Below are 24898 nucleotides of genomic sequence, written 5' to 3'. Positions count from 1 at the left end.
CATTATTTCTATGGCAGAAAAATAACTTCAAAATTGAGTTTTGTGTAAGAAATAACTTTTCCTAATAGAAAACCACATGGTACTACTTTTCTATACTCAGGTCAGAATAGAAACAAAACTGGTCTCAACCTGCATCTTACAACTAAGCATTTACATAGTGTCACTTGAATACACAAGGATAAGGGAAATTTGAGGTACTGGAATTGCTTGGGGTTGTTTGAAGGGCCACTTTAATTTTTCACTTCAGTATCCGTGTGTTTGATGCTAAGCATTAGATATGATGCAAAATTCAGGATTTTTTTGGAATTTTGTAATTAATAGTTTTAATTAGTCTTGACTTTAAGAGTACCTATTCTTTACCATTTTGTTCTACAATGAAGATAGTTTGATCAGCAGCGAATTGCCACCATAAAAACAAACAAACAAACAAAAACGACACCCCCCCCCAAAAAAACAAAACAAAACAAAACAAAAAACAGCTAGTAATCCTGTAGAGTTCATACACTGAGCTTCAAGCCCTGCTTTCCCAAGACTGGTTTGGCTGTTATCCACGTCTCTTGTGGGCTGTGGTTAAGTCTTTCGAAGCTGCAAACGCATCAGTTCGCATTTAGGAGGATGGGATGGATATGAGAGACAGGCCTTTCGTATTTCTCATTCTAAGGCTGGAGAGTGAGCCTTGAGCAAGCTAAGTGAGTACTCCCCCTGTGAGGAACAATTCCAGAGCAGAAGGAAGGCAGGTGTATGAAGGCTTCCTTGTGTTGTATTTTGTTAGTTTTAACATGGATTTGCGGGAGAGGGGAGCAAGAGCAAGAGAGTGAAAGAACAATAGAGATGGACAGAATGGACCAGGATGTGAGACAGGAAATCTTGAGAAAGCTGGGGGAACGGTATGTAGGTGAGGACAGGAAAACAGATACATTTTGTTAGCATCACTTGGAGGTCGTAGTAGGTTACACCAGTCTTGGGAAGGAACCTAACTCATCTGTCAGACAAATAAAAGCAGGAAAAAGAAGAGACACTGATGACCATCCTAAAATTCACTCCTAGAGACTGGGGACACATGACTTCCGTGGCTGTGATCTCTGTGCCTGCAGAGCACTTGACTAGCTTCATGGCTCTCCAAGTCCTCACGCAGATTTGGGAAGCTAACCCTCACTTTCAAATAGCAGAGAAGTTGCAGTTCACTCCCAGCCTGGCCATATCTAGAACTGGCCAGCCCTAGAACTCAGCCCGGAGGCGGGGTCAAGGCTTCCGAGCAGGCTTAGGGGCGGGGCCGAGGCGTCTGAGTTCCGCCTGGAGGCGGAGCTGAGGCTTTAAAGCTCCTCCCTCGGAGGCGTGGCCGAGGCGTTGGAGCTACCCCTGCCTCCTTGAAATCCAGCCTAGGCAGTGGAGCTCTCCCCCTGGAGATCGAGCCAAGGCGGCGGGTCTCCGCCCATGGAAACTAGGCTGAGGCGGCGGAGCTCGCCCCCGAGAGACGGTTTCGAGGCGGCGGAGCTCCATCTTAGAGGCCAGACCTAGGCGCGGAGCTCCTCCCCTAGAGGCGGGGCCGAGGCGGCGGAGCTCCTCCCCCAGAGGCGGGACCGAGGTTGTGGAGCTCCCTCCTTAGAGGCGGGGCCGAGGTGCGGAGCTCCTCCCCCAGAGGCGGGGCCGAGGCGGCGGAGCTCCTCCCCCAGAGGCGGGGCCGAGGCCTTGGCGCTCCCCTGCGCCGGAGATGGCGGCACACTGGAGCTCAACCCCTGGAGGCCGGGCCGAGGAAGCTGAGCTTCCACCCCCGCCTCCGAAGGCGGGGCCCAGGCCTTGGAGCTCCCCCATCTCCACTCGGAGGTTGGGCGGAGGCTCGGGGGCTTTCCCCGCGTCCCCTTGGAGACGGGGCCGAGGGGGTGGAGCCCCGTCTCCGGAGGCGGGGCCCAGCAGTCAGCGCTCGGGCTGGAGGCGGGGCAAACGCCTCATGATCGCCCCGCCCCTTCACCTTTTGGCTTTAGGACACCCAGCGGCTTTCCCACGCTTTGCCGGAAGTCCTCGCATCATTTCCGGCAGAACTTTTAAAGGCAGTCCTAGAGGACCTGGAGCCGAATGGTTTAGAGAGCTTTGTGTTGTTCTCGCTGCGGTGGGAGCTCGGCCAGGATGCGGAGCGGGTTTCTGAGCGGTGCCCGACGCCTGTGGGCCTTCCGCGGCCTCAGCCGCACTACGCCGCCGCCCGAGGAGCTCTTTGCCCGCGAAGGGCCCCTACGGGCCTTCCTGGAGCGCCGTGCCGGCTCGGAGACAGGGGGTCTGGACGCCGGGGGACCTCAGCTGGCGGCGGCAGCCCGGCTGCTCAGCGAGAAGGAGCGGGAGTTGCGAGACACCGAATCCTTGCTGCACGGTAAGCCACCCGCTGCAGCGGGTTTGGAAGCCATCTGCATTCCCGACCTCGTCGCTAGGGTTCTGATACTCTCCCTCAGGCTCTGCAGGCCTCCCTTGACACAGTGCTCTGCACATCAGTCATCAGAAGTTACTAAGGTTCTTAGTTGCCCCCCCTCCTCCCCTTCTGGCAGCTCAAATGCTCAGGACAGACGAGGTAGTCCCTGCGACCGGCTTTGCAGCCCGGTGCCTTCATGGTATTGACCCGTTGCACTGTGAGGTGCGATGCACTGTAGAGTTAGAACCTTAGCCCTGGAAATCCGAGTTCTCAGCATGTATCCCTCGAGATTTCTCTGCATTCGAGGCTAAGTCGGAAGCCAAAATGTCAGGCTACTAAAGCCTCCAGAGACGTCTGCCCAGTAGGCCACACTTGGGAACTCTAGGCTTGATTCAGAGACCTTGTCTCATTAAATAAAGTACAAAGAGGGATTGGGATTGATTCCTGACATCAACCCCGGGGTTCCACATTCATGTGTGCCCACACATGTGCAAACATGCACATTCATAGACACACACGAAAATGGGAATAGAAAGTGAGGACTTTGGATTTCAATATAAAGAGAAGCGTGGAAAAACAGAAAGTAGCATGTAAATGGATCTCTAACAAGAAGAGGTAGTTAGGTGGTATAGAAGTGAATAGAAGGCTGAAGTGTCGACCTGGATAGAGGTGCCACGTGACAAGCACAAAGGAGAGATAGATGGTGGTAGGTAGGCACTGAGCTGACCTAAGCAAGACACTAAGAAACCAGATTTGGTGATTGTATCATAAAACTAGGGCGGAATTATAAACAGGAGGGGGCCGCTTCTGTCATCAAAATGATTTCTATATTTAATTTAAGTTAGATACAAAAGTTGAGTTTTGTTGAGGTGGGGGAAAGAGCTTTGCTTTGAATGCATATTTACATAATACAAATAAACCTGTTAGGATACTGGTGCAGATTTCCGTATTGGTCTAGGAGATCTACAGCGTAGGAGAAAGCTGTTGAGCCTGAATAGTCAGAGGGGTCAGGGAAGGTACTAAAAGATGAAAACTGGTAGAGACCATAACAAGGCAGAAATGCATAATAAAGTACATCTGAGGCAGGAGGAGAAGAAACCATGAGTTCCAGAGGAATAGGCAGATCTTTTGGACTGGAAAGGAATTCGCAAAATGAATCTGTAGAAACTAATTACCTAGAAGAAACAAGATCGTGCCATTACCTGACTTAGGATAAACTCACCGTTTTCAGCTTATATTGAAAAACACCTTTAAATTTGGTGAGTTTGCCGAAGAGAATTTAATTAAAAGTCTGATTAATGTAATTAGGGAATCCAAAAATAAGTTCTAATTATCAAGAGTTGGTTGGTGTTTTATTTCCCAACAGTTGGGGTGGGGAAACTGAAGTTGACAACAAGCAATTACTTACAGAATTGGAGAAAACAAAACCCTCCAGCCTGGAGGAGCTGTAGAACTTAGAGCCATAATGTCGCCCTAAGGAAAGCTCTGGATGTGTACTGTCTTACCTCCTATCGATGTGGGTTCCTGATAGATAAGCACACACATGCAAGCTGTGTGCAAGTTTGCTGTTTCAGAGAGAAAGCAATCTGTAATCCCCCTTCCTAGGCTGTATATGTCCATAGAACAGAAAAACAGGAATGAGAAAGTCGATCTTTAAGTCAGAAGTGAGAACTCTAAGATAAAATAATAAAAGCAGAGATGAAAGGAATAGTTTATGTAAACATTGGGCAGACTCCCAACAGTGCTTTGGGTCCGATAACTTACTTTATCCGTGGAAACATTCACTAAGACTAACTTTGGACTGACTGCAGCTTTCAATTTCAGTTTAGCTGTTAAAACCTTTTGTGCCTCTCCTGGGCATTCTAACTAGCTATATGCATCCATGTGGTATTGTAAAGCCTAACTTGGTAACTTATCTAGTTATTGGGGCTGCAGAATTGTGAAGAGCACTTTCTGCTCTTGCAGAGGACCCAGATTTTGTTCCCTGCACCGTGTAGCCTCTAGCAGTGGTCTGTAACTCCAGTCTTCAGAGATTAAGCACCCCATTCTGGCCTCTGGGCACAGCATACACTTGTTGCTTATACATACATTTAAGCAAATACTCATACATATCAAATAAAACCAGTAAATTTTTTTTTTTTTTTTTTGGTTTTTCGAGACAGGGTTTCCCTGTGTAGCTTTGAGCCTCTCCTGGAACTTGCTCTGTAGTCTAGGCTGGCCTCGAATTCACAGAGATCCGCCTGCCTCTGCCTCCCGAGTGCTGGGATTAAAGGTGTGCGCCACCACCGCTCGGCAAAACCAGTAAACATTTTTAAAATTTAACTTTTTGTGTATGAGTATTTTGCTTGCATGTGTACCATATGCATGCCTAGTGCCCACAAAAATAAGAGGGTGTCAGATCCCCTGGAACTGAATCAGAGAGGCTTGTGAGCCGACAAGTGGATGCTGGGAACTGAGCCTAGGTCTTCCACAAGAGTAGCAAGTGCTTTTGATGCCAAGTGTTCCTCAGTCACTTAGATTTTCCTCGCAAAGTCTATTACCATGGCTTCTGGGGAGATGAATTCAACACTAGTGAAGAAAAACTTAACTGCTGCTCTGTTTCCTAGATGAGAATGAAGATTTAAAGAGACTTGCAGAGAGTGAGATGGCTTTGTGTCAAAAGGAAATAACTCAGCTGAAGCATCAGGTATGGTATGTGTGCAAAGACTAAAGCATTTGTACCATTCTTCCTTATGCATTTCACTACAGCTTATAAAAGGTCCAGAAAAAAAGTAACCTGTTGCTATTTAGATAGACCTTTTTGTTGCTGTTGGTTTTTCTTTATTTTTGTATGAACATTTGTCTGCAAGTGTGTTTGTGTACCACAAACATGCCTAACGCCACTGGAAGCCAGAAGGTGTCACATCCCTTGGAAATGCAGGTATAGAGATTGTAAGTTGCCTGATGTGGGTCTGGAACTGAATGCAGGTCCTCTGGAAAAGTAGTCATTGTTCTTAACCACTGAGCTATGTAAATGGAGGTTTTTCTCTGTCCCGCACCATCCCGCAGTCATTTCCAAATAATCACTCAAAGGCTTATATTAATTATAAACGTTTGGCCGATGGCTCAGGCTTATGACTAGTTAGCTCTTACATTTAAATTAACCCATATTTCTTACAAATGCTTTGCCACATGGTTCGTGGCTTGTTACCTCATTTTCTATATGTCTTGCTTCCTCAGCAGCTGGCTGTAGTCTCCTCCAATCAGCGTTTTATCTATCAACCAAATCAGAGCAACACATTCATAGCATACAGAGCGATGTCCACAGCACCACTCCACCCTTCACATCCGGTTAGACTGCACTGCTTAACCTTAGTCTGCCTGGCTATTGGCCCAAACAGCTTTATTGATCAATTGGTGAGAACGGCACAGAGTCACAGCGTACAGAAAGACCGTCCCACAGCAGAGTTATCTCCATTTCTCCAACTCTAGACTTTTGTAGCTCTTGCCTGTCTTACCAGGGTACGAGTGACAAACTTATCTGTTGCAGGCCTACGATGTGATGTTTTTCTTGTGTGCACCCTCCATGAAGGGATCACCAGTGTCAAAGGGAGTTTGAAAGCAGAAAATGTTATTCTTCCAAGTTCTTCATGCTACGAGACCTGTATACTGTACAGCTCTCACAGATAAATTCATGTACCAGTTCTTACTGGGAAGACAATGAATAGGAAAGACTATAGAGATTATAGAGTGACGGCAAACTGAACTTCAAAGGGGCAAGAACATGGCTTTTGTCAATAGAGTGCCAGTCCTAAACTTCAAATCAAAAATCAAAAGTTTTCTCTCCTATGTTAAGGAAGCTTAACCGCCAAATGCAAGATTCTGTTTTCCTTCCATATTAGGCTTATATTTCAAGAGAGAATTTCTTTTGCACACTACACATGGTATAATATCCTGCTCCCAGCATCAATTCCAAACTATATCTGAATAGAGAGTTGATAGAAAGTGTGCAAGATTCCCAAAGTGGAGGTTGGGGGCATAGCTTAGTTATTGGAGGGTTTATCCAGCATTGTGCGGCCCCAGTTTAATCCACATAAAATCTGGTGTGGTGGTGCATAGCTCTAGTCCCAGCACTGAGGAGGTAGAAGCAGGAGCATCAGAAACAAAAGAAAGAATTCCAAGAAGAAATAAAAACAAACCTATCAAAAGTAGATGCATTTTGTAATATTTAAAATGTAACGGAAAATTAGTACCTTAGTGGAAATTATGCAGTATATATTTTTAGTTAACAAGATGATCAAACTGTACTGAAGAACAAATTAAATGATTTGTTTAGAGAAGCGTAGGTTACATATTAAATTCTCTAATTTCATAGCTTTGGGTACTAGTTTGACTAGTTCTTAGTCACAGGAAGGTGCTGTCTTTGTGTTTACAGATCATCTCACTTTTGGTTCCTTCAGAAGAAACAGACGAGAGTGACTTGATCCTGGAGGTGACTGCGGGTGTGGGTGGTCAGGAAGCCATGCTTTTCACTTCTGAGATGTTTGACATGTACCAGCAGTACGCTGCGTTTAAAAGATGGCATTTTGAAACGCTGGACTATTTACCAAGTGAACTAGGTCAGTGTCTTCGGTAGGTTTCTGTGGCTGTGATGAGCACCATGACCAAAAGCAGCTTGGGGAAGAAAGTTTGTTCCATCCTTCAGTTACAGTACTGCGAAAGGAATTCGGGGCAGGAACTCCAGGCTGGAATGTGGAGGCAGGAAACACAGGCCATGGAGGAAAACTGTTCACTGGCTTGTTCCCTCTGGCTTGTCTAGCCTGCTTTTTCATACACTCCAAGACCATTTGCCCATGGGCAGCACTACCCTCTACCTCAGTCAAGTGGTTCTCATATGTCAGTCATCCATCAGGAAAAGGGCTCACAGACTTCCGACAGATCAATGTTGACATCATTTCTCAGGTGAAGTTGCTTCTCAGATGTCTTTAAACAGCACTGTTCGAAGTGGAGTGATTTGTTTGTAAAGCATTGATTCATCTACATTATGTCCTGGAAAAGGGTTGGCAAGATGGTGATCAGAACTTATTTGTAAGGACGAAGTAGTTATATGCCCATTATTTACCTAATGATTTTAAATAAAAATCCAGTTTTGAAATGTCTTATAAAGTATGATGGAAAGCCATTCCATCTGGTATGTACAATCACTTGGAGCTTTGAAGAGTGGTTTTAGAATGCTCTGGGCTCACAACTGTACTCCCGGCACCCAAGAGGCTGAGGCAGAAGAATTATACTATTCAGGATTAGCGTGGGCTACAGGAGAACCTGTCTCAGAAAGAAACTACAACAGTGGTCTGTTAGATGTCACTGTTGTGAATTCATCAGCATTGTAATTTAATAACTGCACATAAACAGTTGTAATTAAGATGCTGGAAAGCTGGAGAAGCACTTGCTGCTCTTGGGAGGACTTAAATTCAGTTCCCAGCACCCATGTGAGGCTCACAACCCCCCATACATCCATTTCCAGTGGATCTGATGCTGCCTTCTGACTCCATGTGCACCTGGCACACGTTACACATATATACATGTACAGAGGTAAAGCACTCAGACATAAAATTAAATAAATCTAAAGAGTTAAAGATGATGTATTGAAACACCAGATATCAAAGACTTGCTAACGTTTTTCAATGCGCTTGTCCTCTGTATACTTAGTTATTTCGTGGTTCTTTTAACTATATTTCATGAGAACACATGTGATGGGCAACTTAAACAATGCAGGGCAGAATGGTAAAATGAGTTCAGTTCTCTCTGTTTTCAAGGTGGCCTTCGGCATGCGTCAGCCAGCGTTGGCGGTCCAGAAGCCTATAAACACATGAAATTTGAAGGAGGCGTGCACAGAGTGCAGAGAGTGCCAAAGACGGAGAAGCAAGGCCGCATCCACACCAGCACCATGACAGTGGCAATTCTGCCCCAGCCTGCTGAGGTAAAGCGCAGGAATGGAGCTGGCACAGGGCCACTCTCCCAGCAACTGTAACCTCATCATTTGGATTTTCCTTTCATATCTTGAGTTACTCTTAAAAATTTGATTGAAGATATGTGATTTTACAACGGATGGTAAGAATGAAAAATGTCTGTAGATTGTCCAGATTACACTGGGTTTTTCTCTGGCAGTAAATGGGCCTCGTAAGCTTCCCTCATGGGTCAGGTGACACTGTTGAGCTGGTTGCCTGCCTCACTTGGCATGGCAGGGTGGCTTATCCAGGTGCCGTAAGTAAAGGGCTCGTCACTCAACACAGTTGCTACTTCTGACCCAGCTGTATTAGAACGGCCTGAGTGTGCGTCTTACTTCACAAAGCAAGTTCTCAGTCTATATGAAAACAACCTGTTTTGTTAATTTATCTTCTGCTAAAAGTGACAAGTAAATTCACTTAAAAAATGAAATAGGAATGATTTGAGGGTTTCTACCTACTATTTTTAAGAAAAAGTCCCATTTAGATGTATGATAGGAAGGCTTTCCTTCCTTGCTTTTAGTGTCTGTGAGAAGACCGAGGAACAGAAGAGTTGGGTCAGTGTCAGGAGCCAGATAGCTTCCGGGCCATGGGATGAGGGCTAGGTTCCATCTAGCTTTTCTGGCAACTCCTAAGAGGGGTTATCTTACTGCAAGATGATTGACATGCCATCCAGCAGTCTCTAGTTGTTCATGGAACAGACATTTTCAAACATGTCGCTTCTGATGGTATCTCCTGGGACAGTACCTCATCCTCTTGGATTTCAGTGTTCATGGAATGCATACCCTAAGCTTCATGATCTTTGTCTCCAAATTATTTATAATTTTTTTTATATAATTTTTTTTTTCCTGGAGCTGAGGACTGAACCCAGGGCCTTGTGTTTGCTAGGCAAGAGCTCTACCACTGAGCTAAATCCCCAACCCTATTTATAATATTTTAAAGTACCATCCCCTCTCTCCCTGAAACAGTTTCATGTACTCAAACTGCTATTATTTTCTATTTTCTCTACTAAAGTCTTTGAATTCAGCAAAATTCTACATTTTCTACTTTAAAAAAAAAGTTATGTTTATGTGTGTGGATCTGCGTATATGTGGCCCATGGAGACCAGAAGAGGGTTCGGATCCACTGGAGCTGAAGTTACAGAGGCAGGAGCCACCTGATGTGTTGGCTAACTCAGGTCCTCGTAAGGGCAACACATGCTCTTCACTGAGCCATCTCTCCAGCCCCAAATCTCCTATTCTGATCCCAATTGCATCATTTGTGAGGCAAAAAGCTTAACTTTTGAGGATTAGGGAGTATTGCTTTTGTTCGCTATTCATTATAAAAAGGAAAAAAAAATTGAAAATAATATCCTAAGTGCTATTTATTCTTAAACCATTTTAAATTTTATGTGAACTCTTATGTATGACATGTATTTACAATGTGTAGGTCTCACCAGGAGACAATTGGTACATGCAATTGTTTCTTAAAGTTGCCACTTTTCTTCGTATATCTAGATTAACCTGGTGATTAATCCTAAAGATTTGAGAATTGATACCAAGAGAGCAAGTGGAGCTGGAGGTCAGCATGTAAATACCACAGACAGTGCTGTTCGAATAGTTCATCTTCCTACAGGTATGTACCTAGTTTTCCAACATGGAACTTTGAGTCAAGATCAATTTCTGTGGGACTGACTGGTTTTCCACCGAAGCAGACCTTCAGTTACCAAAAGAAAGTAAACCATTAAGGGCTCTTAACCAATCACTTGATTCTGTAGGGTCTGTGGCTGATGCTATGTAGGTAATTACAAAGCCAGGAAGAGGGAGGGCTAAGCGTAGGAGTCATGGTAGTCACTATGAAGAGAACAGAGTCCTGCTGCCTGCCAGTTGGGTTTTGAAATATATATTTACTAGAACCTCAGTGAGATAATGACCTGAATTATTTATCAGAAAATGTTCTGAATCGCTAGTTATCAGCATTAGGGCTAAGATAGTAACAAGGACCCTGGAGGCAATGAAAAGCTTTGGACTTCCTACACAGAAAGATGATACATGTGTGCAGTTTTAAATACATTTCAGGAGCATCTTCCCTTGAGACCGTAAAGTCCAAGGCAAGGCAATTTGAATCTAGATAATTGGGCAGATGGACTGGACACTGCTCAGTAGAGCCATGCTTTGAAGTGTTTCTAGAGCCCTGGAATGGCTTGTAAGTGACAGGGATGTCTGGTTTATACGGTTCAGGCTTACTTTAACTGGAACAAACTGTCAGAGTTTCTCATAGCCAGTGGTTAGGAAGACTGGTGGGCAGATAAGATTGTGTCCTTTTAATTACAGAAAACCGTTAAATATTAAGGTGATAAGTGGGGTGTATAAATAGAAATAGGTTAAAAAAAGGAAATCCTCAACTATATTCTGTTAACTCTAATGCTAGGATTTGTACTTCTATATACGTTCATTTTTGTCTTTTTTAAGATAGCTAACCAAGGATGTGAAAAAAGTCTATATTAAAAGTATTTAAAGTCTTCTGTTAGATTCTTGATTTATCTCATAAAAGAAGGGATAAGAAAGAAAAGGAATAGTCTTTGATAATAAAGATTTTTGTATTAAAATTCTGTAATTCTCATAATGTTATTTAGGTGTTGTTTCTGAATGCCAGCAAGAGAGATCTCAACTGAAGAACAGGGAGCTGGCTATGAAGAAGTTACGTGCAAAGCTCTACAGCATGCATCTAGAGGAAGAAACTACCAAAAGATACAACGCTAGAAAGATCCAGGTAAAAATAAATTTAAGAAACCCAAAATAAAATATGTATGGGTAGTGTAGTTTTTATGTTAATACTGTTCTTGTTTTTATTATAAGGGCAGTACCCATGTACAGTCTTATCCTGTTTTCTCAAAAATATTTTTCTCAGATTTGTCAGAGTGGACCAAGTCCCTCCTCAGCTTTTAATCCTTTGAACCTGTGGAAGCAAGAACCTACTGTTTTGTGTTCATTTTATGCCATACACGACCCTTCCATGACTCCTTTAGTATGACCACCCATCATCTTTTCACCACTCCAGGGTGACAGGAATTCCCAGAGCTTACATACACATAAAATGTACACATAAATATGTTGCTTCTACCATTTAAATATTAGCCATTTGCCAGACTCCATTATGTAATCAATATTTTACTGACGGGAAATCAGAGCTTCGACGTAAGCTGCAGAGCGTTGAAGGAGCAGAGGCAGGACTTAGATCTTAAAGTCTCCCTTCTTTCCCCTGCACTGTTCCACCATGCCATCTGGGCAGTCGGGGAGACTTACACTTGGTTCTTGTATTGCTGTAGGCCTCCTGGATCCTAATGCACCTCATATCTCCTCCCCTGTGTCTTTAGGTTGGAACTAAAGGAAGATCAGAGAAAATAAGAACATATAACTTTCCACAGAACAGGGTCACAGACCACAGGATAAACAAGTCTCTGTATGACCTTGAGAACTTCATGCAAGGAGACTGTCTTCTGGATGACATGATACAGTCATTGAAGGACTATTCGGATTATGAATCTCTAGTAGAAATGATTTCCAGAAAAGACTAAGCTGCTTTGTAAAGCTGTTTTTTTTATACAGACTAGAGACATCCTAGAGCAAATCCATTTTCCATTTTGTGCAAATATTTAACCAGTATTCTCTTGAAGAATGAAAGGTAACAGTTTCTTGGACTCTACTCTATAAAAAATGAGACACAAAGGAAGACAGTTGTTGTGGACTGTTATTTTAAGGTGTGTTACATTTGTTTATTCTGTGGAACATTTGTTTAATGATGCAAAGATGTGTTGTATTCTTTTTATGTTATATTTAACTCTGAAGCTGTGTTACTTGATTGGTCTAATAAGGAGCTGAACGGCCAATAGTGAGGCAGCAGAAAGGATAGGCAGAGCTGGCAGGCAGAGAGAATATATAGAGAAGTCTGGGAGAAGAAAAGGAGCAAGAGGGCAAGGAGAGGAGGATGCTAGGGCCCAGCCGCACAGCCACACCAACCACACAGCCACACAGCCACACAGCCAGCCACAGAGTAAGAGTAAATGTAAGATATATAGAAATAGAGAAAGGTAAAAGCCCAGAGGCAAAAGGTAGACAGGATAATTTAAGAAAAGCTGGTGAGAAACAAGCCAAGCTAAGGCTGGGCATTTATAATTAAGAATAAGTCTCCGATTGTGGTTTATTTGGGAGATGGGTGGTAGGCTCCCCAAAAGAATAAAAAAAAGAACAAAAATACCAACAACATTTTGGCGTTCTAATGTAGGCCCGTATTTCTAACAAGTTTTTGTGCAAAATAATAGCTGCTCAACAATTTCAAATACTAAGCAGAAATATCTATGTTAATGTGATGTAAAGAGATAGATTCTGACAGTGAAATTGACTAGCGATGAAAGGTACACTGGGACTGAGAGAGAATGGCCTACATGAAGTTTGCTGTGGATATCGCTCTGTATAAATAAAATACTGTTTGGCCAGTGGCCAGGCAGGAAGTATAGGTGGGGCAAAACAGAAGAGAATTCTGGGAGGTGGAAGGCTGGGGTGGGGAGACACTGCCAGCCGCCACCATGACAAGCAACATGTAAAGATACCGGTAAGCCACAAGCTATGTGACAAAGTATAGATTAATAGAAATGGGCTAAATATAAGAGTAAGAGCTAGACAATGGTAGGCCTGAGCTAATGGCCAAGCAGTTTAAATAATGTAAGTGTCTGTGTTTATTTTCTAAATGGGATGTTGGACAAACAGGGCTTGGCAGGGGCTGGAGAGAAGGTCTCCAACTACAGAAGTTCTTAATAAAAGCACTTCCTTATAAGGCACTCCCTTCCACAGGGTAGAGTCAGGCCTGTTGTAGGGCATGGCATAGCCCACTCCATGGTGGAGAGGTTCCTGGGTTGCCCTGCAGCTGGTAGCGTGGGCCTTGCAAACAGAGAACCTCAAGCCCATGGGGCTTGGTGAGCAAAAAGCCTCCTGTTCAAGTGTGAACAAAACTGACTGGATAATCCATCCTTTGTGGGCTATATCAGTTCTCCAGAGAAACAAAACTAATAGGATGTGCCTACCCAGATTCACTCTAAGGATGGCCCCACATAGAGTAGTATGTATCTCAAGATCTGCAGTGTGAATCAGCTGGGTGGAGACCAAGAAGAGCTGAGGTTTCTTGATTGGAGGAGGCTGGGTTTTCCCTAGTCAGACCTTCAGCCTGGTTGGGTAAACATGGTAGCATAAAGGACAATCTAGGTTAACTGATTTTTCATTGATTAAATGCCAGTGGCATCTAAAACGTGAGATCTAAAACAATATGTTACCAAATACATTGGTAACAGCAAGCCAAATTTATGAAATAAACCATTATGGTGTCCGAGAGTACCCCTGGAGGCTGGGCCACGGATGAGTAGAAATGAAATATGCTGTCATGCTTACAGGGTTTCTCCACCGCCTGCTACTAACAGGTTCCACATACTAGCAGCAAAGAGAGGTGCAGGCTGCAGCAGTTTGAATGTGTCCCCTCCAAAGCCCAGGTGTTGCCCATGTGATACAAAGTGCGTCAGCTTTGCAACTAAGGTTTTAAAGAGTCCCTTCTGAATGGGGCTGATGTCTTAACTGTCAGACACCCAGAGTCACTGCCCATTTCAATAATGTTTTCATACATTTAGTGTCAGAAATACATTGCAAACATGACAGTTCACTCTCACACATACCGACTGGCATGACTTAAGCATATATATCATGACATGACAAAATTCATGGTAGATCCCAAATATTTCTCTACTTCTTCCCCAGATGTGCTCAAGCTGGCTTCCTCAAACTAAGACCCAATTATATACATAATCCAGTGGGTTTACCTTTATCAGACTCCTGATCTTGATTTTCAAGACACTGCACTGGATTTTCATCTATGAAGATCAAAACTAGATACTTTGGTACTCTGTGAGTTGTTTAGACATTCGTGGACATTAGTGCTTAACACTTGGCCAGTTAAACCACCCACACCTCTTCCTGTGACCTAGCACTGTTGTCACATAAATCCCCATTGAAAGGGAGCGCTTGACTGTTCCATGCCACTGTCGCTAGGCTTTAGAGGCCTCTGACCTAAATAATAAAGGAATTAGGAGGTACTTCCCCAGATCTGCTGGAATCAGCAGTAGTCTAAGTTCTTAGGAACCCATATAATGTGCTTCATAGATAGATAGATAGATAGACAGACAGACAGACAGATAGACAGACAGACAGACAGACAGACAGATAGATAGATAGATGATAGATAGATGTGTGTGTGTGTGTGTGTGTGTGTGTGTGACCAAATTTCCTTCAGAACTCAGCTTGTAGTTTCAGTACACTTACTTTGAGGATTTAGTTCTCACTGTTGGAAAATGAGTAGCAGAAAACCATTACTGATAGGCAAGGGTTTTCAAGCTGCCAACAGTATTTAGCACAGAAACCAGGTAACATAAACAGAATCCCTCCCTTCTCATGAAAGGTACTTTACCTTTAAAAACACTTTTTAGTCTGCTTTTTATATGTATGGGTGTTTTTCATGCATGTATGTCTGTACACTATGTGCCTGCAGTACCCATGGATGCCAAATTAGGGTATCTGATCCCATGGGATTGTAGTTACAGACAGTTTTGAGTTGCCAATGGATGCTGGGAATTGAACCCAGGTTCTCTTAAAAAGCAGCAGTGGTGATTATTTTGGGGACAAGGTCATAGTCCTTGCATGGTTGATGCAAATGTGCCTTAGGCATCTGTGATAACAATACTACAACATGTTTGTTTTTTCAAGACGGGGCTTTCTCTTTGTAGCCTTGGCTGTCCTGGAATTCATGCTGTAGACCAGGCTGGCCTTGAACTCACAGAGATCCACCTGCCTCTGTCTCCAGAGTGCTTCAATTAGTGACATGCACCACCACCGCCTGGCCTTGAACTCCTGAAGTCTTGCCTAAAGGAACTGGGTTCTTTTTCCCTTTCCACCTTTCTAATTCTGCCTCGGGAGGATTCAAAAGTCCCTGCATTGTCTTGACCAGCTCTGAAATCATAGTACACAGCAAAATTTGACTTAGACTTCTAAGCACAATCATTATAAAGTGAAACTAATGCTAAGATTATTAAAAATGGCAAGCTAATACCAACATTTTTCTAGTCCCTCCTCAGCATTCTGACAGGTTTCTCCTGCCTCTAAAAACCCAACTCCATTACTGTACATACAATACACCAATGGTCTGCATTCAGTGTTATTTCATACTTACCCATTAGGGAGTATATTTTATGCAACCATCTCCCCTGTACAGCATTTAAAAATATTTATCTTTCGTGATAGGGTTTCTCTGTGTAGCCCTAGAACTCAATTTTCTGCCTCCCAATTGCTGGGATTAAACTTGTGTGCCACCACACCTGATCAGACAGCATTTTAATATTCATTCAGCAAATTACTTTAGTTAAAACCCCTATGCAGTGTAATCAGAAGAAATGAACAACTTCACATGGAAATCTACAGGCTACCACAAGATCTACCTTCTCACTTTTCTGAGCCTCATGCTTGATGGGCTGCAGGCACTTTTTATGCAGTGCTTTGTAAAGTCAGTACAATGTTCAAAGACTCAAACTTAGCTGACCATTCAAAATTCTCAATCCATGCCTCTATTGACAGTTCTTTCTTTCATGTGCTGAAAATCTGGATCGCCAACTTTGTTCTCATTAGTACAAAAAGTCCCAGAAAGACTAGTGTCGTTTCAGCCATTTATACTTGGAGGCTCCGTTCTCAGATATAAAACAGGAAATGCTGCCAAGATTTTGGTAAGCAACACCATCCATAACTATTTTTGTGCAGCATTTTCAAATGTGAAAATGCCAGGAAAGGAGAGAGAAACTAAAAGAATTTAGTTAAGCACTGGATCCACTCAGCACTTGTATGACTCAGCCTAGTCTTGGCCCCGCCTTACCACAGGAGCTGTCATTGACGGCATGCAACCTTAACTGAAAGTCAAATACTGCTGCAGAAAAGCGGGAGGGAAATGGCAGGTCGAGGGGGTGGGCGTTTCGCGGAGAGAGCATCCTGTAGCGTTAGGGCGCCATGTTCTGAAGTCCGGTGCATGGTCACCATGTAGAAACAAATTCAAGGTGCCCAGTGCCCAGCATCACGAGGAGCGCACTACTTACTGCTTGTCACCAGACTATATAATGAACACATTCACTCCCGCCCTTGCTCCAACAATGTCCTCCTAGCCAGGGCTCCTCCAGCCCAAAGAAGTGGGGGGTTTGACTTAATGGTGGGATGGAGGGGACAGGTGTGCTGTCTTGCGCACAGCCTACGAAGGCAAAGACACAACACAGAAAAGCGAAAACACCAATTAACATTGGTAAGAATGCTTGCTGGTTGAAAACCTCAAAGAATGCTGCGGCAAGGACCAGAGATCTGGCCACGCCCTCAGCCAGCCACCCGGAGGTGCTGAGCAAAGCGACGCCGGGGTCCAGCTGCGCGCCGTCCCGAGGGCAAGGGCGGTTCTCCCGCAGCCATCTGTCCCGCCCCGCCCGTCCACCCCTCCCGGAGGGAACCGCCAGGCCCGTAGTGCGCAAGCGCCAACCCGCCAAGTCCGCGGCGCCGCCGCCGCCGCGCAGGGCGCAAGCGCGGAGGCTCCAGGCAAGGGGCGGAGCCAATTTAGGAGGGAGAGTGGAGCGCGCCTAAATCCTAGAGAGGCGGGTCTGGAGCTGGAGGGGAAGGGCCTGGGCTTTGTGGCGGGCTTGCAGCTCACCAAACTCGCGCTTCAGACACGATGGAGGAAGACACGGGCCCCGTCTGTGCCCATCAGAGATCTTCAGGCAGAAGTCGGAGCTGTCCGCAGGACATGAGGACTCGCGGGAGGCCGGTTCGCGGGATAGCGGCGGGGGTTGGGTGGGCAGCACGGCGGGGTCTGCGCAGGCGCCCCGCCTTCGCGGGCCACGCCCCCAGCGGCTTTACCCACGCCCTCTGCCTCTTTGGGGAGGCGCGGATCGGGGTGGGTGGGAGGGGCCCTGGTTCTACGGCTGGCTCCGCCCCCGCGGCCTCTGATTGGGCGAGCGAGGGCGTCCCCCTCGCGCCGTCTGCCTATTGGCGCGCGCGTGCGGACGCCGCGCCCCATTGGTCTGTTCTGATTTGGGCACCAAATTCAAAGATTTTAAAAGTACCAGCTGGCGCCTTTTAAGAACTACAGCTCGGCGCCGCGGCCGGTCGCCTCTTCCTCCCGGTCGCCGCCACTTCACCTGCGTCGGAGCCCGCCTTCTCCGGCATGAGCCGGCGCGTTTGCAGCGGTCTGCCCCGGCCGTCCTCCTGCCCCTGCGGCCTCGGCGCGCGGACCGTCGCGGACGGTGAGTGTGAGGCGGGCATCGTAGGGATCCCCACTTGGTGGCCGCAGCCTCAGACCCGGTGCATGTGCAGATCACGGGGTCCCGAGCCTCAGGCGGCTTTCCAGGCCCGGGGTAAGAAAGAAGGGGGCTGGGGGCGCGGAGGAGAGTCGGCTGGTGCAGAATGGGGCAGTTGTGGTCTGGCTGGCACGGGGTCCCACCATCCCATCCCATCCAGGTATCCCGCTCCGAGGACGTGCAGGTGGTGGCATCTGCGCGCGGGATTCCACCCCAGCCCCTGCATGGGCGCCAAATGCCCCCTCCCCCCCCCCCACTCCTGCCCGAGCTGTGACAGGGCTCTGAGCTTCCAGGCTTGCCAGAGGCCTCACCTCCAGCCCCTACACCCCCTTTTCACAGTTGTTCAGCTCCCTCACGTCCCAACTCAGTGTCCCAAACTTTTCTCCCTCTGCGTCCTGGCCGGAGAGCGCGGGAGATTGCGCTCGCGCTTATCTCCCGCCCTCCCTCCTCGTGCACTGCGCCCTGGGGGCACCTCCCATCACCGACCCCTCGGCACTTCTAGGGGCTCCCTCCCTGCTCCCGCCAAATGTAGAGACCCCCTCCTCTGCCCACCGTACCAAACTCAATGGAAAAGGATTTATTTTCTCCCCTTTTTTCCTCTTTTCTCAGTCTCCAGTCCTGGAGCCCTCAGGGGAGAGGGCTTTGAAAAGCTCTCCCCCCTCTTCCAAAAAAAGAAAAGAAAACCCCCAAACCATGAATTTGCCTCTAGTGTTTATTTGATGGTGAAAGTCGAGGAGTTTTGTTTTGTTTTTTCTTCTCTGAATTGAGGAGTTAGTGATCACTTGCTTCAAAGCCTGAATGAGAAGAGTTCAGCAAACTCAGTTACATAAATGTATTTAAAATATATCCTTGTCGGACCCTCAGTGAAAGACGCATCCATTTTATCCTAGAAATTTTCGAAACTGGAGGAAAAACAATTCTTTGTTCATCTTCCTTCATCGGAACAGGAATTAAGTCTTGAGGGGTAGAAGCTACTAGCTTAGCAGATTGTATTTGTAAAAAACCCTGAATCCTAAGTCAACCTTAAAGGTCGGAAATTTAATAGTTTTTACGAGGGGATTTTTTTTTACCCAACTTTCCTCAGGAAATACGTGCTGCCTCCGAGTCCCCTCCCCCACTTGGTTTACAGCTTTGAAGAAATCTTTTAAAAATTGATTAGTGCATTTAAATGATTTTCCAAGTAGGCTTGAAGGTTTTCTCTTGAGAATTATACTTTGGTCACCTTTCCTCTGGCTTTAATCGGAGAAATGAATGTGCTTAGCCTTGGCCACATGCTTGGGGACTGAGGCTGAAACTTGGTTAACATATGGAAGACTAGAAAGACTTTAACGACAGTTTTGATTACAGCGTTTGATATGGAATGTAAGGTCGGGATTTATAAGTTGAATGAAAGGTCAGACCGGTGTACTTTATAACTCTCAAACCTTCTCCCTCCCCCACCCCATGATTGGCCTGAGCAGTGGTAATGTGAGTTCTAAACATTGAAATGTTTGAGTTTTATCTATAGGTTCGTTTTAAGGAAAACCAGAAATATCCTAACGAAATAAACTGGTTGGAAAGTTCAGCAGAGAGCTTTTTAATTTGAACTTTTGCTTCCTAAATTTGTGCTTGTGTGGAATTTATCTTGATTTGCAGTGTAATAAATGTTAGAGCTTGACTTAATGTGAGCAATGTGATTAGATTGTGCATTTAATAGTTTTCCTCCCATTTCATGGATGGGAAAACTAAGGCTTTAAGAGTTATCTTTTTGTCATTTTCTCCCGACTTAGTAAATGGTACTCTTTATGTTAATTGCTGGAGTCTTTAACCGTAGGATTTTTTTTTATTCTACTTAACAGTACATATCCTGTGCATTAGTTAATTGGGGTCACTTGCCTAAGTTTCTACTGCAGTTGCCCTTTATCTATCATAAGTGGGTATCAGATGAATGAAATGGCAAAAAAATGCCCCCACATATTGTTTGATTAGGGGAGGTATGGGATCAGGTAATCTGCCTTTATATGTGATTGATTACATAAACAATATAAAGTATTTCTTATTGTTTAGGAGCACTTACTTTGATTTTTGGGAAGTTCTTACCTAAGATGGATTTAGCTATTTTATATATATTCCAGATTTTTGTCTTCTGATACTTCCTCTAATTTAGAAAACAAAAAAATAAAGAGAATCCTGTAGTGTGGAAAAGTTTAAAAAAAAAAAAAGAGGTTTAAAAAAAGGAAATGATGCCAACATGTGAAATGCAGTCCCAAGCCAGCTGGAAAAGCTCATGAGAGCAAAACTTAGACCAGTTTGAGGCAAAAGTGAGCACCCCTGGACTAGGTTTGGTGCCAAAGCTATTGATTCTGGTGTTCTTGTCCTGCAAGTCCCGCTCACATGAGCACATGCATTAGGCAGATCTCAGGTCAGAGGCACTGGCTGAGGGAAGGAATGAAGCTGCCATAGCCATGGCTGAAGGTAAATACTTTTCACCAGCTTGCCACCTGTGCCCAGTGAGACCCACATAGAGATAGAAGAAAAGCAATTTCATAGAGTTGTCCTGACCACATGTGCACCATGGCACACGCATACCGACACAATCGAATGGGGGAGAGGAGCCTTAGTTCAGAGGAAGCCTGTAGAACTAATGATAGCTGGATGGAATGTGGTGTCCTGGAACAGTGGGAAAAAGCTAAAGAACCATGCAACCATGGGTTTAGTTAATGGTTTTGGCTTAATCTGTTAATTGGGACATGCACTCCATGGTAATGCAACCTGTTCATTTCTGTTAGTGGGTATGTAAGGACTGATATTTGGTGTAAAGCCCTGGGTTCAGTCCCCATCAGGGAGTAGGGGAACATGTTAGTACAAAAGTGATCTTTACTCTGTTGTGTGTTCTTTTCATAGGTTGTAAAGAAGAAAGTCCTGTTCTTTCTGTTAAAATGAAGTGTTTTAATTGCAACCCTGATCTTTCTGAACATGAAGTGGTAAAACCTGAGGAGAGTAGGAAACAAGTTTCCTACGATCCTGTGTGTTTGGAGCCTTCCTGTAAGGACTGCTTTAGAAACCAGGAAAGGTTATCTTTCATTGAGTCACCAATTGTGGCACATGATAACAACAAGGAAAATCAACGTGTACAAAAACTACTCAATAGTTCAAGTGAAATAGAGGAGCTAGAGGCCAGCAGACTGTATGAAGACAGTGGCTATTCATCATTTACACATCAGAGTGAACACGAGGATGGCATCCTTATCCTGGAGAATTTCAGGAACAGTACCCAGCCCCACCTGCTGCCATCACAGAGCCCAGACCAGTATCCCAACAAACACCTGCTGCCTGTCCTGCATTTTGAAAGAGTGGTTTGCTCAACATTAAAAAAAAATTCCAAGCGAAACCCGAAAGTGGATCGAGAAATGCTGAAGGAATTTATCGCCAGTGGGAACTTTAGACTACAGAATATAATTGGCAAGAAAATGGGTCTGGAACACCTAGATATCCTCACCGAGCTCTCCCGGAGGGGATTTAAACACCTTTTAGCTAATATTTTGACAAAGCTCAGCGGCATGGATTTAATAAAGTGAGTGTGTTGCACAATGCATGTGTTAGATAACCTGGGACCCACTTGTACAGATGAGTGTAAATCAGTGCTGGCTTGTGTTTGATTGATGGCATTTGAAATGAAATAAAACTTAGGAAATAATGCATCTAGTCTGGTTACTTTGAATTTTGTAGTCTTGGTATTAGAAGGATGTATTCTATATTGAATCATCTGACTGGCCGAAGTGAAACGGGGTGGATGTGTTGGTTTCTATTATTGGCTGGTTTCTGGTTTCTGTAATCAGTATTATAACCAACCAGGTTTTCAAAATATTATAAGCAGCCTACAGGAAGGTGGAGGTGTGCACATTATACTAGTATGAAATTGATTCTAAGTAGCTACTCAAACAGAATGGATACAGCTTGATGGGCGATTTTAAAACATTTTAAAATTCTGTCCCTTGGGTAGTAGTCTGGTTAAACACTGATACATGGTCATCGGAACAGTTTCAATGTTTAATCGGGTTAGCGAAGCTTGCATTGTGCTGCTGTTCATTCTGCTCATCTTAGTATCTTGTCTCCTTTGCTTCTAGTTTGTCTAAAGTGAGCAGACTTTGGAAGAAGATAGTAGAAAACGATAAAGGAGCATCCCAGCTATACAGCAAAGCCATGCAGAGAGTCCTTGTAAGTGATGTTTTCTTGAAGGGCTGTTGTTTTTTCTTTAGAAGTAGAGACATTTTATACCTGGGCGGTGGTGGCACATGCCTTTAATCCCAGCACTTGGGAAGCAGAGGCAGGAGGATCTCTGATTTCAAGGACAGCCAGGCCTACTTCAAAAAAGAAAAGGAAAAGGACAATTTTTTTTTTTTGTAAGTCCCTTATATTCATAAAGCACATCAGCCCCCCAGGGGCTGGAAAAAAGGGTTGTGAGAGGCATAAGACAAGTTTAAAAAAATTACTTTCCTCTAACCTGGAAAAACTGCGCTGTGCGGACTGATTTAAAAATAAGGACTGCACAATTGGTGGTGTGTGTCAGTGTGGTCAGTTACAAGAAAAACTGAATTATCAACATCCTGGAGAGTCTTACTATATAGAGCAGTGGTTCTCAACCTTCCTAATGCTGCGATCCTTTGGTGGTGACCCCAACGATAGTTATTTTCGTTGCTATTTCATAACTAATTTTGCTTCTGTTGTAAATTGTAATGTAAATACCTGATATGCAACCCCTGTGAAAGGGCCATTTGACTTCCCCCCCCAAAGGGGATGCAACACACAGATTAAGAACTGCTGGTCTAGAGGAAGTGTTTAATTTTGTGAGGTACTTGGTAATTGTATTTCTGACAACCATCAGTATATGGTTGGGAGTTAAGGCCTTAGAGTTGGACATGGTTAGCCAGCAAATGCTGCTACTTAGCCAGGTGACTTTAGAGGGGGGGTCCAAATTCTGTGCTCAGTTAACTGACTACTGCCACCTACTGGTAGTTGGAAGAATGACCATTTGTTCTGTGGGCAGGACTTTGGCCTTGGTTAGTTTAAAGGTACCTTGGAATCCTTACAGGCTCATCTTAGTTTCTGATTGACTAATGCAGGGCTGGATATCCTGTTCCTCTTTGATTCTTTTACCAACTGCAGATGTAATGAATAGAGAAAAGAATTTTAAAATCCTGTTAAACCTTTTTCAATCAGGAAAACAGTAAGTTGTCGCTGCATGCTTCAACCAGAGGGTATGTTGTGAGCAGAACTGCACTAACTTCTGTTCAAAAGTCATCGACTTGGGCTCCTCCCAGAAAAGATACTCAAGCCAATTTGCCCAGTCAGCGTGAAAAAAAAGGTCCTGCCTACAGCCGGCACAGTGAATTCCTTGAGGTAACTGTCTAATTGGAGGTATTAGAACCAGCACTTACTGCTCAAGGGAGTTAACATAAGAAGTGGGGTTTCAGTCCAGGGGCACTACTTGATATATAATGTTTGCTACTCAATTAAGTCACACGATATCCTTTGGGTTAGAGTAAGAAGCATTAAGGCAGTTATTGAAGAGGTCACCTCTTCTGTCCCCTTTGTTCACTCAGTGACCTTGGAATTTCTCAAACTATTCCATACTACATTTTGTAGTTGGCTACTGTCCTAAGGAGAACAGCTGGACAAACGGTGTATCTTTCAGAAATGCATGATTTCCTATTACTCTGAACTATTGGGTGATAGACACTAAAATATCTCCTATAAATCCTTAACTGTGTGCTGGAGGCATGGCTTCCCTTCCTGGTTTGGTTACCAGAATTCATTCAGTCCACTTAAATACGCGTACGTATGGGTTTTTTTTCTTCTAGGTGGCCAAGACATTAAAAAACAACGAGAGCCTCAAAGCCTGTGTTCGCTGTAATTTCCCTGCAAAATATGACCACTATTTAGAGCGTGCGACCTGCAAACGGGAAAGCTGTGGATTTGACTATTGTACAAAGTGTCTGTGTGATTATCATGTCAACACCAAAGACTGTTCGAATAGCAAGCTCCAAAAAGCCACCTGTAAAGTGATGGGCCCTTTGCCTGGAACTAAAAAAAGTAAAAAGAATTTACAAAGATTGTGACCCTTAGCAAATCAACTGCAGGAGATCCTAAGGGCTACTTTTTTAAGAATTGTTAGATTATAACTTAAGGTAAAAATAAATGTATGGTGCCATTTTGCCACTTTGCGAAGAGGATATACATAGAGCCTCTTAAAACAATTACAGCTTAATATTAAAAAATTAAATTTCCATACAAGCAGAAAGATTAAATTAAGAAAAAGGAACTGGGTATCTATTTGTAGTTAGATGGTAAAATAAAATTGATTGGATTTTATGGCAAGGCTGTAATTTTATGGAGTCTTTAAAACAGATGTGATTTCCAGTGTTAGCATCTGTGATGCTTTACCAAATTTGTATTGTGTCCATGTCAACTTGAGTCTGTCAATTTAAATGTTTGTCTTTGTCAGTATGAGATTTTTTCAGTGTGTAAAGTATTCATTGTAAAGTCTTGTTTACTTTCTTTCTGGTCTGTTTTAATGTTTTTATACCTGTAAATATTTCTGTTTTTACATGCCAAAGAAAATAAATATTCATATAACTTTGTTTTGTTACAAATAAAATTGTTACAAGTTTAGTAGCATGTGCTGTTCATTTTTATGCCCACATTAGCACTGGAGACAAGTACGTTGAGCTGTGAAGGGAGGTGGGTGGATCATGTCTCACTAGAGGGCTTATACCTCCCTGAGTTCCCTCCCAGTACCTTATCCGATAGTCCTGTAGACCTGTAGATGAACATCTCCAGATGCTGCAGCTCCTTGGAACACTGAAGTATAAAGGGTATCATTTTCTGTCTCGCCAAGACTTACCGTCAGGCTTCCTGAGTAGTGGGCAATGGTTTGGTTTTATTTTCTAGTTTTCATTTGTTTATCCATAAGAAACTTGGATAACCTGCAGTGGCAGGTTAGTGATCTTGCCCTGCATTAGCTCAGGTTTGTCATGAGCAATCTCCTTCAGTTTTAAAGAGCATTTAGTGATCCTGTCAGTGGTAACTTCATTTCAGGATTTGAAATCTATCCTCCAATGCTTTCCTGGCTTTGCAAGTTAG

General features: G+C 44.2%; 2 protein-coding genes across 2 annotated transcripts; both read left to right on the top strand.

The window, feature by feature from the left end:
* Positions 1–1837: 1837 nt before the first annotated feature.
* On the top strand, positions 1838–12160 carry Mtrf1l (mitochondrial translational release factor 1 like). Its single transcript, XM_036169363.1, has 7 exons — positions 1838–2362; positions 5005–5084; positions 6813–6996; positions 8194–8357; positions 9879–9996; positions 10997–11133; positions 11738–12160. The coding sequence occupies exons 1-7, from the start codon at positions 2125–2127 to the stop codon at positions 11936–11938; spliced, it is 1122 nt and encodes a 373-aa protein (XP_036025256.1). The 5' UTR covers positions 1838–2124; the 3' UTR covers positions 11939–12160.
* A 5260-nt stretch (positions 12161–17420) lies between these two features.
* Fbxo5 (F-box protein 5) lies at positions 17421–24338 on the top strand. Its single transcript, XM_036169026.1, has 5 exons — positions 17421–17722; positions 20660–21329; positions 21883–21973; positions 22976–23155; positions 23617–24338. Exons 1-5 carry the CDS (start codon positions 17644–17646, stop codon positions 23872–23874), a joined length of 1278 nt encoding a protein of 425 aa, XP_036024919.1. The 5' UTR covers positions 17421–17643; the 3' UTR covers positions 23875–24338.
* Positions 24339–24898: the final 560 nt, after the last annotated feature.

Source organism: Onychomys torridus, chromosome 19 (assembly GCF_903995425.1).
Source record: "Onychomys torridus chromosome 19, mOncTor1.1, whole genome shotgun sequence".
Lineage (NCBI taxonomy): Eukaryota > Metazoa > Chordata > Mammalia > Rodentia > Cricetidae > Onychomys > Onychomys torridus.
The sequence above is the reverse complement of the archived record's forward strand: the minus strand, read 5'-3'. Positions and strand labels throughout refer to the sequence as shown.

Excerpts from the sequence above, each read along its gene's own strand:
- Mtrf1l (XM_036169363.1), top strand. The coding sequence starts at position 2,125 with ATGCGGAGCGGGTTTCTGAGCGGTGCCCGACGCCTGTGGGCCTTCCGC. Across the intron at positions 5,085-6,812 it reads TAACTCAGCTGAAGCATCAG|ATCATCTCACTTTTGGTTCC; the intron begins GTATGGTATGTG and ends TTGTGTTTACAG. Across the intron at positions 11,134-11,737 it reads ACAACGCTAGAAAGATCCAG|GTTGGAACTAAAGGAAGATC; the intron begins GTAAAAATAAAT and ends CTGTGTCTTTAG.
- Fbxo5 (XM_036169026.1), top strand. The coding sequence starts at position 17,644 with ATGAGCCGGCGCGTTTGCAGCGGTCTGCCCCGGCCGTCCTCCTGCCCC. Across the intron at positions 21,330-21,882 it reads AGCGGCATGGATTTAATAAA|TTTGTCTAAAGTGAGCAGAC; the intron begins GTGAGTGTGTTG and ends CTTTGCTTCTAG. Across the intron at positions 23,156-23,616 it reads GGCACAGTGAATTCCTTGAG|GTGGCCAAGACATTAAAAAA; the intron begins GTAACTGTCTAA and ends TTTTTCTTCTAG.